The following is a 15,630-nucleotide window of genomic DNA, read 5'->3' on the forward strand; positions in this document are numbered from 1 at the left end:
AATTTCAGAGCCAATGATAACCTTTGTTTTCTATCTTGGCCTGTGTAGTTAAAAAGTGTGCATCTTGGTTTTGAGATGCTTATAAAGCTTGAAAGCATTTTTAAATGCTCTATTGGAAGACCCAATTCTATGGTATTTTGCTTTATTGTGCTTCACAGATACAGTGCTTTTTTTTAAACAAATTGAAGGTTTGTGGTAACCCTGCATCTAGCAAATTTACTGGTGCCATTTTTCCAAGAACATTTGCTCACCTTGTGTCTCTGTCACATTTTGGTAATTCTAGCAATATTTTAAACTTTTTCATTATTATATGTTATGTGATCTGTGATCAGTAATCTTGAATGTTACTGCTGTGACTTGCTGAAGGTTCAGATGATGGTTAACATTTTTTAGCCACAAAGTTTTAAAAATTAAGGTATGTGCATTTTTCAGACATAAAGCTATTGTACATTTAATAGACTATGGTATAGTATAAACATAATTTTTCTATGCACTGGGAAATCAGAAAATTCTTGTAATTCACTTTATTGTGATATTCATTTTATTGCAGTGGTCTGGAACCAGATCTATGATATCTCAAGTATGCCTGTATTTGCCTAATTTTAAAATTAAAGACAGACTATAAAATAATCAATATAGCAGGGCATTTAAGAGTTTGGCATATGGGATTAGATCTGAGTTCAAATCCTGATTCCACCAAATTCCAGTTGTGTGATCTTGGGCAAGTGATAGAAACTTCCATCCAACTTCCCTGGTGGTCCAATGGTTAAGAATCTGCCTCCCGTTGCAAGGGACACAGGTTCAATCCCTGGTCCAGAAAGATTCCACATGGCGTAAGGCGACTAAGCCCATGAGCCACTACTAATGAGCCCACACTCTAGAGTCCACTCACTACCATTAGAGAAAAACCTGCACAGCAGTGAAGACCCAGCACAGCCATAAATAAATAAAGTCTATGCCTTTAAAAAAAAAAAAAAAGAAACTTCCTATCTATGCCTTAGATGACCCATCTGTAAAGTAGAATAATAGTTTCTACCTCATGGTTTTGTGTGCGTGCTAAGTTGCTTCAGTCATATCCTACTCTTTGTGACCCTATGGACTGTAACCTGCCAGGCTCCTCTGTCCATGGGATTCTCCAGGCCAGAATCCTAGAGTGGGTTGCCATGCCCTCCCTCCTCCAGGGGATCTTCCCAGTCCAGGGATGGGATCTTCCCAGTCCAGGGATGGAACCTGCATCTCTTACGTCTCCTGCATTGGCAGGCAGGTTCTTTACCACTAACCTCACCTGGGAAGCCCCACCTCATGGTTTTGATGAGGCCTAAATGAGATACCTGGCCCATGGTGAATGCTGAATAGCTGGTAGGTACGTTTTATTTCATTAAGCCAATAAAACATGAGACGCATGACATATGCAAATCATAGCCAGCTCAGAGAGAGCAGAAAACGGGGACTGGAAGCTGGCGTCTCAGAGGTGAACTAGGCTCACAGGGATGGGGCCTTCAGTAGGTGCTGAGAGGACCAACAGTAGAGCACAAGCTTTTCATACTGTTTCTGCTGTACAATTTCACATCTGCCTTGCTGGAGAATATTAAGTGACTGCTAAAATGAGTGTAGGTCATCACATGAAACAAAGCACGTGCTATAAGCCGGCTGTTTCTGCTCCTTTGGAAGTAAATGAAGCATATGCTCACTGCAGTTTATAACTGTAGAGGGAAATGTCTTGAAAACTACACTGTTTCAAGGATGGTAAGATCTTGCCACACAGGGCGGGTGTGGCGCTCAGGATGCCAGGCTGAAGGAAGCTGCTCATCACGCAGTGCAGAGGCCGTGTGCATCTGAGACTGACCCCTCGTGAGGTGTGTGTGTGTATCTCTCCCAACCCTGGAACAGAGATGCCTGCATATACGTAGTACATGAACCCCTCAGGAATGACTATTGTGTACCCCTTTTATGGATATATATATAAGAGAAGTTGGAAGAATCAGACACAAGTGGCTGCGTTCAGAGTGTAACTGGTACAACAGTAATCTTGACAAGTTTAGTACACGTTCATTTTTTCAGGATATGTTTGTTACTGTGTTCCAGAAGCTGTTCTAGGCACTGAAAAAAAATACATAGATTCTTGCCAACAACGTTTTGAGATACGGACTATTGTTACCCCCATTTTACAAGTGAGGAAACTGAGGTATCGAGGCATTGTCATTTGCTGGAGAATGCACAGTTAATTTCTAGCACAGCCAAGAAGCTGCTTTCAGTGCCTCTGCATTTAACCTAATCTCAGGTAACTGAGGCCTCCTGCAGTTCCCTTTGGTGGAGAAGAACGACTCAAGTCTGCTTTTAGGAATAGCTCATAAAATCACGGCTATCGTAAAATTGGCTATTGTAAAATCATGTGCAGGAAGGATTTGCACACAGGCCCAGCGCAGAAGGGAGGGGCAGCTTCTTGCTGGTTAAAAAAAAAGAGAGAGAGAGAGAGTTCTCTTTGACCCACTTGCTGAAGTGTCTCAGGGGATTTCCGTAGGGTAGGCTCTCTTAAAGCAGTTTAAAAGCTGAAAAAAAGAAACAACCAATTTCTCTTTTTCTTCAACAATTAGGCTATGGTCTTGATAAGAGGATGCATCCTTATTAAATGTTGAAACTGGATTCTGGCCAGCTGAACCAAGCTTATTGCATAGTACAAAAGTGATTTCTCTAAGTTCCTGTTTTTCAGGGTCCTAAAATGTGTTGTGGGCATCTTTCATGTAGGAAAATTGGTAAAAACCAGTGCTTCAGGCTAGAGATTGGCAAGTAAAAAAAAAAAAATGACTGTTGGGACGGAGGCCTCCAGCTCTGAACTGTCGGTCCTTCTCCTGCACGTGTGGAACAAGCAGGCTGGATGTCTGTGGTCTCCAGTGAGCCCTGAGCCTAGATTCGCAGCCCACCCCTGGCGTGCCCCAGGCCTCCTACTCTGTACTCGCTGCTCTATTTTCTTCCTGGTCTCGAGGGCCGGTTCTAATGATTGCTTTTTCCTGTGTTCATATTTTTAATCTCCAAACTGTTGTTTTGCCACTTTATTTGTGGTGAGTGAAGAAATTCTTTCACGTGTGTGTTCGTGGCTCAGTCGTGCTGACCTTTTGCAATCCCAGGCACTGTAGCCCACCAGGCACAGATTCTTTACTGTCTGAGTCATCAGGGAAGCCCAACCCTTCCGTGGGGGACATGAAAAAAAAAAATCAGGGCGTATTTAACCCTTTCTGGAGCCTCATGGCTCCCATTTGCTCACACCTGAGCTGCAGGTTGGAGAAAAAATGTAAAAGAATGTAGCCCAGAAAGAATGTGGCCCTTTTACTGTCCCTCCCTTTGAGGAATGCTCCTCCTCACCTCTTACAGGAAACACAGAGACAGCCTGGAGCCTGCAACCCACCCCAAGCTAGGCCTCTGTCCCTGGGGTGTGCCCCCTCCTTCCCCGTTCTGGTTAGCTTGATAGGTTTGGGAGGAGGGGTCAGAGCCAGATTTTGTCTTGAAGGAATGTTCCCAGTTTCTCTTCTGCTTTCCCACACTCACGGTACTTCTTCCTCTAGATTTTTGTTCTCTAAAAGTAGACTGCTTTTTAAAATTAAGGCTGTGGAAGGCCATTTCTAGAGGGCAGGGAAAGTTCTGTTTCCCATGTGGTCTGGCTATGTGAGAGTTCGTTGAATAACGACTTGGAATTGTACGCTTACAGTTTGTGCACTTTTCCGTATGTCTATTTCACCTGAAGGACAAAATGAAGATTTTGTGATTTATTACGAGAGGAGTAGCAACTCATCTGTTACCAAGGAAGAACAAAATGAAGGAAAATGATACAAGAAGAGACGAATTGATTTTGATTGATGTGAAAATGGGGAGTCTGAGGTGAAAGTGGGCAGCAACCCAAGAATTTTAGGTATTTGTCCTCAAGATGTCTGCAACTTTTTAGTAGTGTTTGTTATTACAGTAGTGGAAGATTGGAAACAATGAAATATCAAGTAATGGTTAAATAATGGCACAACCAAAAATGAAATACGACTTTGCTATTAAGAAGTAAGCCATAAATGTTTGTTTATTAAAGCCACTTACAAAAGCATGCTGCTGCTGATGCTGCTAAGTCATATAAAAGCATAGTGCAATCCCACTTTTAAAAATTATATATTTTATATGTAGGCACAGAAAATAATCAGGAAGAGTGTAGGCCATAATATTAACAATGGATTATCCCTGAGGTAAAGAATTATGGATGATTCTTACTACCTTAGCTACATTTTTTCTTCCAGTGAGCATGCATTTTTTGCAGAACACAGTAAGAAAGGAAATGCCTTGTAGGGCTGCAGCTGGGCTCTTAGTCTCCTCATCAGAGTATGTCTGCCACATCCCCTCAGCTGCTAGCCTGGGGTGGCCATGGCCCGTGCCAGCCTGCTTGGTCACAATTCTCCTTTTGCAAACTATAAAAACTCACGGATGACCCAGGAGCATGTTTGAATACAGAATCTCAATGTTTAGAGAGAGTTGAACTACATTCAACTTTCCTGATGTTCAAATCATGCTTGCAGAGGGCGGCCTCTCCTCTTTCATGGGTCCTTCTGCAACACAAGGGCTGGGAGAACCATCTTGCCTCCAGGCTGGAATTTCCCAGAGATTTTCTTGAGAGGTCAGGTTGCTCATTTTCCAGAGTTCGGTTCACTCCTTCCACTTCATTGGAAGAATTCCTATCATCTGTATCATTTCACACCTGATTATAAAAAAATAATCTGATCCTGTTCAGCAGTCTCACAGAACTCTGTCAAGTTTTCTTGACCTATTTCATTACTTCATCGAAGCTCTGGGTGCAGTCATGGGTCTACCACAGGTACTTCAGAAAAACTAGTTTTCTTGACGCTTGAGATCCAGCTCCCCACGCTGAGACTGAGGCCTCCGGAAGAAAGACCTCAGTGGTATGGAGTCCCTGCTAGGACTCTGATCCAGCTGTTCCCCATCTCTGGGCCTCAGCATCCTCCTTTGTAAAATGGGTGGAGAAGAAGCTGGGGCTGAGTGGGTGCCGAGGCCCCCACCAGTTCTCACAGCCAGGTTCTGAGAACACAGCTTGCGGTAGCTCTGGCCTGCCCGCCCTCTACCCCAATATGGGAGCACAACAGCATGATAACCCTTGTGGTATGCCGTAGACACGACAGTCTTGTTTTGTATCGAAGTAAATAATAAAGAAAAAGTAACTCTTTCCACCCCAACCCCATGAAAAATAATAATAATGAGAAGGAAGGAAGCATTGGAGAAATCAAAAGGGAAGGATTCTTGCTCTCCATTAGGAGAGTTCTCAGTCTGAAGTCTTGTAGTGGCTGTTGCACGGGGCCCATCGCCATGTTAGACATATTTCTCTGAAGGGCTGGGCTTGCCTCCTTGTCTGACCACGGGCCTGGAAGAGAGGTGGGTGACCGTCAGTGCAGCAAGAGCCCCTGCAATTTGATGCAGCATCCACCCATGTCTACCCACACCCACCCTCACACCAGCTTCCCAGCCTTCATGGGGGTCTGAGGACTTGTCCCCAGGCCACCAGCATGGGACTGGGTGAAGGACCTCAGCAACCCTGCCAAGAACTTTCCTTGTGCCATCTTGAGATGAGAGGCTGGAGAACATGCCCAAGGTCACGTAGCTAGGAGGGGTTGGAGCCAGCATCTGAAGCCAGTTAGTCTAGCTTCTTAGAGACTTTGTCAAGGTCCCCATGGAGGTGTGAGAGCAGGCTGATAACCAAGCCATCATCTGAATTGATTCTCAGCCCTTGAAAGGATCACAGAGATAGGGGAGGATGTGAATGAACCACCATCTATCAGTCAAGTAGAGCTACTTTACCTTAAAGTCCCTTTGATAACCCAAATTTGATGTGTTAATTCACTACTGGGCTAGCACCTTCTAAATGGGCTGATTCATCGTGTCTTGTCTATACACACCATCCTTCAAAACCTCTGGGTTGAAGCTGAGCTGCCCTTGGTCATCACTGAGCTTATTAACTCAGGTGTGTGAATTGGTCATAGTTTTAATCTGCATGGTTTTGTATTTTGGACAGAGTTTTATTCTCAGTTACTCATTTCAAAATTTCAGAAAAGATAGAGATAAGGGATAATTCTCCTCCAAAAACTTCCCAATATTGAAACTGCTAAAAAATCCTTCTCTGCTCTTAAAGAGTATCCATTGGTATATCACCTCTAGTATATGCATTGGAAATTCATTACATTTCCATTGTTAAAAAATAATAATGTATAAGACACTGAACTTGGGTTTCTGCAGAGAAATATCAAGGAGTGTGAAAGGCAAACCTCAGGTATAAAATTTGAAGCATTTTCATCTACTGAAAGGAACTGGTGAATAGAGTTGGTTATCGTTAACTCCCTCTGCCCTGGCCCCCAACCACAAAGAGGAGCCTGGGCTTTGAACAGAAGTTGCAGCTCTCCTGCTTGCTAGCAGTATGGCCTCAGACAAGTCACTTAAGGTCCTAAGCCTCAGTTTCCTCATCTATAAAATGGTAACCACACTGACTGCTTTAAGGGTTGTTATGAAACTTGAAACTTAAAAACTTTGTATATATTCATATATATAAAGCACTGGTAAACTTTAAGGTTGTTATGATTGAGTTGGCCAAAAAGTTCATTTAGGTTCCTAAATGAACTTTCTGGCCAACCCAATATTACTGATGGGTGGCTCAGTGGTAAAGAATCCACCTGCCAAGCAGCAGACATGGGTTTGATTCCTGGGTTGAGAAGATCCTCCGGAGAAGGAAAAGGCAACCCACTCCAGTATTCTTGCCTGGGAAATCCCATGGACAAAGGAGTCTAGTGGGGTCGCAAAGACTTGGACACAACTGAGCAACTAAACAGCAGCATTATTGCTAGCTGACGTGCAAGCATGACTCTGCCACCTTGGCTAGCTTCCCTGATCTCTGAGCCAGTGATCTGTAAGATGGCACTGTGGTATCCCCCATGGGGTTGCTGTGAGCATAAGGAGTTCCCTGGGTGTGACTCCCATCACTGTGCTGGGCTAGAGAGGGCCCTTGCTAGATGTCAGGGCAGTGCTGCCTCAGACTAAGCTGGAAGGAGAAAGGAGGCTGAGGCCTCTCTTTCAGACACTGTTTTTCACTTACGTCTTTTCCTGATCATTTCAGAATGATCATGAGCTAGAATTGGATGAGGGAGTCACTTGAACTGCCAGATAGTTCTTTGCCTCTATTCCTGACTCCCCCTTCTTCCCCCTCCAGTCCTTGGCAGTAAATCAAGGCCCTGAGTTGCCACAGGGAAATGAGCAACTGAGGCCATTTTTTTTTTTTTAATCAAGTGATTTTTGGTTCAGGTGATAAAACTGACTCTCCCCCCCCACCCCCGCCAACCCCCAAAAGCTAGACCAAACCAATGGGAAAATAAAAAAGTTTTCTTAAGAAAACAACAAGACTCGGACTTCCTTGGTGGTCCAGTGGTTAAGACTCTGTGCTCCCACTGCAGGGAACCCAGGTTTGATCCCTGGTCAGGGAACTAGATCCCACATGCTGCAGCTAAGAGTTCACATGCCGCTGCTAAGGATCCTGTGTGCCACAATTAAGACCCAGTGCAGCCAAATAAATAAAAACTTTAAAAGAAAGAAATCAGTATTTATGAAAGAAAGAAGGAAAACAAGACTCAGACAGAATCGTCCAGAAAAAAGAATCTCGGGGCTTTGGGGGCTTCCCAGGTGGCGCAGCAGTAAAGAATCCGCCTGCCAATGTAAAAGACAAAACAGAAGTGTGTTCGAGCCCTAAGTCGGGAAGATACCCTGGAGGAGGAAATGCCAACCCACTCCAGTGTTCTTGCCTGGAGAATCCCATGGACAGAGAAGTCTGGTGGGTGTCCATGGGGTTGCAAAGAGTCAGACATGACTGAGCACTCGTGGATATAGGATTAAGTGGGGGAATTCTTCAGGTTAGGCCAAACAAGATGGGCATTTCCTGAAATCACACTGCTTTGCCCGTTAGCCCAACTTGGCCTCCATCTCCTCCCCAGTGTCAGCCTTCTGCCTGCATCTGTTCAGACACTATGGTAACTCCCTAGACCTCAGGGCTCTGCTGCCATGGCCTCTGTCTGGAAAAGATTCCCACCATCTGCTGCCTGGGGTGAGCAGGTCCAGAGATTATAAGAGACTTACCTGGGACATTTGCAGACACGTCTTCGGTTTCCTGGATAAGGAAAAAGAAGGGGTAAAATGACTATCTCACCATGACCAATAGTTCCAAACATGATTTCTGCTTCACTTTTCCTATTTATTTAGGATTATAAGTTTTTTTTTCTAGTGTGGCTATGACTATTATATTCAAAGCAAACAATAACTACATCAACATTATAAAAAATACATCATAGGTGTTTGGTGGTCTGGTGGTCTGCACTGCCAATGCAGAGGGCCAGGGTTTGATCCTTGATCAGGAAACTAGATCCTACATGCTGAAACTATTAATAAAAGATCCCATATGCCCTGACTAAAACCCAGCACAGCCAAATAAGTAAATATTTGGAAAAAATACATTATAATAAAGTAAATTTGTAAAATGACAGTGCATAATAATGATTGACACTGAAAAGAAGATTAATTAACTAAAACACAAGCTATAAAGCATAATATATTTACATTTTATGGTTTTAATAATTATTATTAAAAGTAAAAATTTGAAGTATAGTTGATTTACAACATTGTGTTAGATTCAGATGTACAGTAAAGTGATTCAGTTAAATATATATAAATATATAATATATATATATGTAAATATATGGGGCTTCCCTGGTGGCTCAGATGGTAAAGAATCTGCCTGCAATGCAGGAGATCCAGGTTTGATTCCTGGGTCAGGAAAATCCGCTAGAGGAGGAAATGACAACCCACTCTAGTATTCTTGCCTGGGAAATTCCATGGACAGAGGAGCCTGGTGGGCTACAGTCCATGGGGTCCCAAAGAGTCGGATGTGACTGAGGGAATAACACATATACATATATATGTAAATGTATATATACATGTATATGTAAATAAATATTTCAGATTCTTTTCCCTTATAGATAGTTACAAGATATTGAATATAGTGCTATGCAGTAAGTAGCATTTAACTCTTGAGAACTGAGGTGAGGTCTTCTTTCCCACCCCTCTTCACATCAATTTAAAAAGCATTGCAAATACAGACGTGGGTGAACGTGGGTTAGTACGGCCACGTGCAGTAGGATCCAAATTGGGGTGGGGCCTCTCAAGGAGGGGGCCAAGGATAAACCACTGCCTGTAGTGGTTTTTTTTTTTTTTTTGCCTGTAGTGGTTTTGACCCGGGCCTCCTGGGCACTGGTCCCCGGGCCACAGCCGGGCCCCGCCCTGCCCCCGTCCCCATCCCAGGCGTTTGTAATAAGCCCAGACCTGCGGGCTTTGCTGGCGGAACACCCAACCCCTGCCGCTGCCGCTCCGGGGATGGGGCTCTGCCTTCCTAAAGACTTCCTGGGGTGTGGAAAGAGAAGGGGTTTCCCCCGTGTTCTCTCTCCAGGAAAGACATAGGCAGTGCCTGGCCCTGCGGTGCAACTCGAAGTTCCAGAAATCCGAACCCAACTGAACTGCCCGCAAGGTCTGCCTAGAGCAAAGCGATGCAAAAATCGGGCTGAATCTTCCCGCGCGATTTCCCAGGACTTACGGCGGTAGCAGATGCCTGTGATGACCAACGACAGGAGAAGGACGGCGCAGGTCCCGACCAGGGGAGCCCAGATGTAGATATCGCAGGCGAAGTCCAGCCGGCTCGTGTCCGCTGACGGCACAGAAGACGCGGACATTTAGGAGAGGGCCCAGAATCCCCAACCCCACCCTAGGGACCCCTCCCTCCCCCCCATCCCACCGCTGTGGGGCGGGCACGTCCCTTTCCCGGTTCCGACTCTCGTTCCCCCACCGCTTGGGCTGCTAGGAAGATCAGTGGGGCCCCGGAGAGGGCCTTTGCCGCGCCCGCCTCACCTGCGCTGCCCGCCGAGGGCCGGCACACCTCTGAGCGCGGAGAAACAGACCTAGTCTGCGGCGCGATGGTGGGCGCCCGCGTGGATGGCCGCATCGCCGGCGTGGTGGCAGGCTTCGCTGCGGGAGCAACGGAGAGTGGTTAGGGGCTGCGTTGGAGCTGTGCCCGCGAACCCTCCCCACCTCTCCGCCAGCCTTTGCCAAGGGGGCGCTCCCTCCGGATTAGCCACTGGAGGAGCCGTAGAGGCTCAGCGGAGCTCGGCGCTCAGCGCAAGGAGATGCTGAAAGACCACCTGGTCGTCTGAGCGCACTGGGTGCCTTGGACATGAACACAGAGGCCCGTGCCCCTCCGCCCGGCCTCTCTCCAGGGCCCCACCAGAAACCTCGAGGGCTTGGAGGAGGCGGGGGCGGGCGAGTGGGACACCCGCCTTCTACTGACCAGCAGAGGGAAGCTCAGATAATTTAAGTGCAATGACTACCCCAGTATCATACCAGCTCGGAACTCGAGCCCAGAGCAACCAGACCTAAAAAGTCACCTTGAATTACTACGCAGTCGCACCCTAGCCTCAGTTTCCTCGACTGTGAATTGGGAACAGTTCCAGCCCCCAGAGGCTCGAACCCCAAGAGACTCGAAAGTAGCGGTGTCCTTGTGAAAAACGGACTCAGACGTGAACCCCAAAGCCCACCCGGGGCGCCCGAACCTGGCAAGAAGACAGGTATGAAGTTACTGAAGTACAGGATCGAGTTGCTCAAGACCGAGCAAAAGTAGTAGCCTTGGTCCTCCTGGCGGAAGCTGCTCAGGGTGAGCTGGAATCTGGAGCTGGTGACCTTGGATCCGGAAATGTGTTTGGGGTCCAGTCCCTCGGCTAGCTTGGGCCGTTGGCCGGAGAGGTACATTAGGAAGTTGGGTCTGGGGTCGTCCCCGGGTATCTGGCGGAGCCAGGAGCACCCTGATGCCATGCCGGACTGCAGCAACTCGCATTGCAGCTCCACCTTCTCGCCCAGTCTGGCCTCCTTCGTCGTCGGCGACATCCGGAACGAGAGCGACCCGAGGACCGTGGTGGCATCTGCGGGGCACGGGCAGTGAGGCTGAGCCGGGAGCCCCGCGCTGCCCCCCCCCCACCGCCCCCCCCATCCCATGCCAGCCCCGCCCCCGCCTCCCCCAGGGGTCTCCATCTCACGGAGCAGCAGCAGGGCCAGGGGCAGGATCAGGGCGGTCAAGAGTGAGGCCATGGCGCGCTCCCCGCCGCGGAAGCTCCGAGGCGCGCAGGAGCCGGTGGATCACCGACGGGGCCGGGGGAAGTTTCGCCCTTCGACCGGCCGCCGAGCCCGATTTCGCATTCGGAGGATGTGATGTCACTTGAAGCCCCGCGGAGGAGAGAGTCGCCCTCCTTTTCGCGGTTGTCACCCTCCAGCCCAGAGAGCGGTGGGGGGGGTGGGGGTCCATGAGTGGGGGCCGTCGAGGCAATCTGGCCGGGTGGAGAACAAAGACAAGGATGGTTGGAAGTGGCCCTTGGAAGGGCTCTCTTGTGGGTGTGACAGAGGCAGAACATACAAATGAGAGATTTCTAGAAGGGAGGGTGAGCGAGCAGGAAGGCGAGAGAACTGTCCACTTCCTTTGACCTCAGTCAAAGTGGCACTGGCACCGGCAACTTGGGGCTTTAGGTCCCGGGAAGTGGGCCCTGAGGGCTGAGACTAAGAGGAGTTAGTGACTGGCCCACGTCTGCGGAACTCGGACTGGGGAGTCCGGGTGCCCACAGAGGAAAAAATCTTCTTCCTTGCATTGAGGAGATTTCCACCAGTCAGCCGGTCAGCAGTGTGTGGGGCTTGTGATTTTCTGCTCCTCACGCTCTTTCCTCAGCCGTTAAACCTGGCCACCACAGCCTCATTCCTTTGAGGCCAGCAGCAGCCTCCACACTAGCCCCTGTTCTGGCCAGTCCCCCAACCACACTGCTGTGAACAGTATTCTCCAAAAGGGAATGTGATGGTGTCACTCTTGAAGCCTCCTGGTGACCTGCAGGTCTGCGTGGAAGCTCAGCCCTGCCTTGGCTTGGAGCCTCTGAGTGCTGGCTCTGCCCAGCCCCCTGCCCAGCCCCCTGCCCAGGCCCCTGCCCTAGTCTTTCCTATTCACCCCCCACTACATGCCCACAGGGTTATCTTATGGTGCGCTCAGTCAGTTATGGGACTCTTTGCGACCCTGTGGACTGTAGCCTGCCAGGCTCTTCTGTCCATGGCATTTTCCAGGCAAGAATACTGCCAGTGGGTTGCCGTTTCCTACTGCAGGGAAATCTTCCCAAGCCAGGGATCAAATCCGTCTCTCTTGTGTCTCCTGTGTTGGCAGGCAGATTCTTTATCACTAGCGCCATTGATGATCTGAACTGTGGGCTCCCCGTGCTGGAATGCACTTCTGTTTCAGCCCCTGGCCAGCTCTCAAGCCTTGGGACCTGAATCTCATTCTTCTGGCTCTGGGTGCTTGGCAGGCACATGTGTCAGCCTGGGTGGAGATGGTTCTTCCTGTCTCAACCTGACACACACTTGGCCCCTTCCTTTTTTGTCTGCTGCTGTCCTGAAACCTTCCACCCCATAGTGGGTCCCGTCTCTCATTTCTTCCGGGTTGTCCCACTTTGCATCCCATAGTGCAGCGATCCCCAGACTTTTTGACATCAGGGACCAGTTTAGTGGAAGACAACTTTTCCACTGACTGGAGGCAGGGAATGGTTTGATGAAGATTCAAGCACATTTTATTTATTATTATTATTACATCAGCTCCACTTCAGATCATCAGGCGTTAGATCCCAGGGGTTGGGGACCCTGCCACAGTGCGTGCCCCGCATGCTGCTGCCCCCTGTTTCTAGAGACAAACCACCTGGTATTATCTGTTCCATGTGTCTGCCCCATCCATGAGTTCTGCCCGGTGGCGAGGCCTGTGTCCCAGACGTCACATGTCATATCACGGCAGGCTGAGCTGTGTTTGAAAAACTGCAAAACCTTCTTCATGAGTCTGAGCTTGACTGTTGGATGGGATTTTTTTTTTTTTCTAACTTTGATGTCAACCCTCTCCCTCACCCCTCTACCCAGGGCATCCGAGGTACTTACTCGAACACACACCATTTAACGTTTTATATTTAGAGATTTTTTTTAAAGTGTCTTTTAAATTACAAAAGTTATATATTATTGAAAAAACTTCAGACAATACAAAAAAAGAGTATGGGGAAGTTTCCCTTCTCAACTCTCCTCCCATTGTCCTTTCTCTACAGAAAACCACTTATGTGTGCCTTTCATATAAAGTCTATGCACAGATGCTTATACATCATTTTAGACACATAGTTGTACCATACACATATTTTTTGCAACCTGCATTTTTTTATCTAACAGTAGAAAAGGAAAGCTTTTCATGTCAGCAGCTTTAGATCCACCCATACTTCTAAAGGGGTGTATTTTAATATGCTTAGTCGTGTTTAAGACTCTTTTTTTGACCCCAGGGACTGTAGCCCACCAGGTTCCTCTGTCCATGGGATTTCCCAGGCAGGGATACTGGAGTGGGCTGCCATTTCCTTCTCCAGCATTTTATATGAGTGTTCCATAATTTAGTTTCCCTATTAACAGACATTTAAGGAGTTTCTCAATTTTTAAAAAAGCGCTTCTTTACTTACTTGGTTGTGCTGGGTCTTAGTTGCAGCAGGTGGGATCTAATTCCCTGACCAGGGACGGAACCCCAGGCTCCCTGGATTGGGAGTGTGGAATCTTAGCCACTGGACCACCAGGAAAGTCCCAGCAGTTTCTCAATTTTTGCAATTACTAGTAAGACTGTAGTAGATCCAGTGCATCTATATCATTGAGCAGTCACTCATGTACATGGAACATTTTCAAATGGAGGACTAGGGAGGTTGAGGAAGGAAAACCCTTTGTAATGATTGATATGACTGTGGCACACAGCAGTGGTTCCCCTGGCATACCAATATGTATGTGTGTTGTGTCCCTGGCTGTGTAGACACAACCTTAACTCACATGTGCCTTAACTCACATGAGTGAGGGTAACAAGGAAACAGCCAAGTCCAGATAGGCCACTGACAAGGCAATCCTCATTTTAGATAATTTCCCATTTTGCTTCATCTCTGTTCCCACTGCAGGAGTCTTAAATGGCCCTTTTGGCTAAAGGATGCCATCAGGAGGGTGGTAAAGAGTATGGCTGGCCAGAAGGTGCACCTCGCTGGTGGAGGAAGCATTGGAGGGGAGCCAGAGTCAACCTGCAGATATTTGGACCTTGGGGACCAGGTTCCTGAGGATGACGATGCCCAGATTCTGGGGTACAAAGCTTGAAAATAGAATCATCCTATTCCACTCTCCCGGAAGTGAGCTGTAACTGGCTTGGAGGTCTTCTAGCCTTGCAACTTAGAAATGTGTCAACCAGGGGGCTGGTGGCCCCCTTGTGCAGAGCATGACAGAAGATGGGGGGATGTCAAGGCAACATGTCAAACCCACCGAGGAGGCTCTGTGACCCCAATGTTATTTTTCAGAGAACTGGTAGATTTTCGGCATAACCACAATGACATCCGCCCTGTCGCAGACAGAGCAGATGCAACAGTGCACATTCTGGCGATGCTTGTGTGCTGTAGGGCCAGGTGTGCAGAGGGCTGGGTGAGGACTGCCAGGTGAGCTCCGCATCGCACACTGGCACTCACATGGCGTAGATGAAGAAATGGGAGCAGCCTCACTCTCAAGTAAACTCCTTATTTTTAAACACATTCAGGGAGTGACAGGGTAACAGAGTCACCAGTTTCTATGACAGAGAGGCTAGCATGTTTCCAGGGCTTCTGGCCCCTTTCAGTGAAGATCTTGTCCTGCTAACCTGGTCTGTGCTCCATCCTGCCAGGCCTTTCCACGGTCCCTTAGAAAACACCAGTTTTTATGCTGATTTAAACAGGTCACCAGTTTCTAGGCCGAATTTAAGCAGGTCTTTGTTTCCTCAAGGCATAGGTTATTTTTTTAAAGATTTTTTTTAATGTGGCCTATTGTAAAAGCCTTTATTGAATGTGTTACAATATTGCCTCTGTTTTATGATTTGTTTTTTTTGGCAATGGGGTATGTAGAATCTTAACTCCCTGACCGGGAATCGAACCCGCATTCCCTGCATTGAAAGGCAAAATGATAACCAATGAACCACCAGGGAAGTCCAAAGGTATATGTTCTTAAACCACAGAACTACTCAGCGGTAAAGAAACCACTTGCCAAGCAGGAGACGCAGGTTCAATCCCTGGGTCAGGAAGATCCCCTGGAGAAGGAAATGGCAACCCACTCCAGTATTCTTGCCTGGGAAATCCTATGGATAGGGGAGACTAGTGGACTACAGTCCATGGGATCGCAAAAGAGTTGGACACGATGGAGCATGCACACACATATTCACACACATTAATTAAAGACCTATTCAGAATGTATAACTGGGTGGGGTAGTGGTAGGAGATTAGTCAGGCCCCTGTGCCCCAGCTCCTAAGATGCTGACTCAGGACCAACCTGGAATCATGGTGTTGGAAGCTAGCTGTTGTCTCCCCTTGCTGGTCCAGGAGATAATACCATCTCCTGGAAGAGTTAACTTGCTTGGGCCTAGAAGGGTTTTTGAACTCTAGAATTATCAGGGCCTTGCTTTATCTTAATCACAAACAC

At 47.6% G+C, this 15,630-nt stretch overlaps 1 protein-coding gene and 1 non-coding gene across 3 annotated transcripts; one reads left to right on the forward strand and one right to left on the reverse strand.

Annotated features, from left to right (window-relative positions):
* Positions 1 to 4,042: 4,042 nt before the first annotated feature.
* Positions 4,043 to 11,566, reverse strand: CD8A (CD8a molecule). 2 transcript variants are annotated; one of them, XM_043468757.1, is made up of 6 exons: positions 11,151 to 11,562; positions 10,671 to 11,036; positions 9,973 to 10,089; positions 9,662 to 9,772; positions 8,155 to 8,185; positions 4,043 to 5,404 (listed from the first exon to the last, which is right to left on the reverse strand). In XM_043468757.1, the coding sequence occupies exons 1-6, from the start codon at positions 11,200 to 11,202 to the stop codon at positions 5,353 to 5,355; spliced, it is 729 nt and encodes a 242-aa protein (XP_043324692.1). In that variant the 5' UTR covers positions 11,203 to 11,562; the 3' UTR covers positions 4,043 to 5,352. The 2 variants fall into 2 exon arrangements, with proteins under 2 accessions (XP_043324692.1, XP_043324693.1); XM_043468758.1 differs by lacking the exon at positions 4,043 to 5,404 and adding an exon at positions 5,440 to 5,766 and having other exon boundaries at positions 11,151 to 11,566.
* On the forward strand, positions 7,436 to 7,508 carry TRNAG-CCC. Its single transcript has one exon. It is a non-coding gene; the product is annotated as a tRNA-Gly (tRNA).
* Positions 11,567 to 15,630: the final 4,064 nt, after the last annotated feature.

This window comes from Cervus canadensis, chromosome 5, assembly GCF_019320065.1.
Source record: "Cervus canadensis isolate Bull #8, Minnesota chromosome 5, ASM1932006v1, whole genome shotgun sequence".
In the NCBI taxonomy this organism is placed as follows: Eukaryota; Metazoa; Chordata; class Mammalia; order Artiodactyla; family Cervidae; genus Cervus; species Cervus canadensis.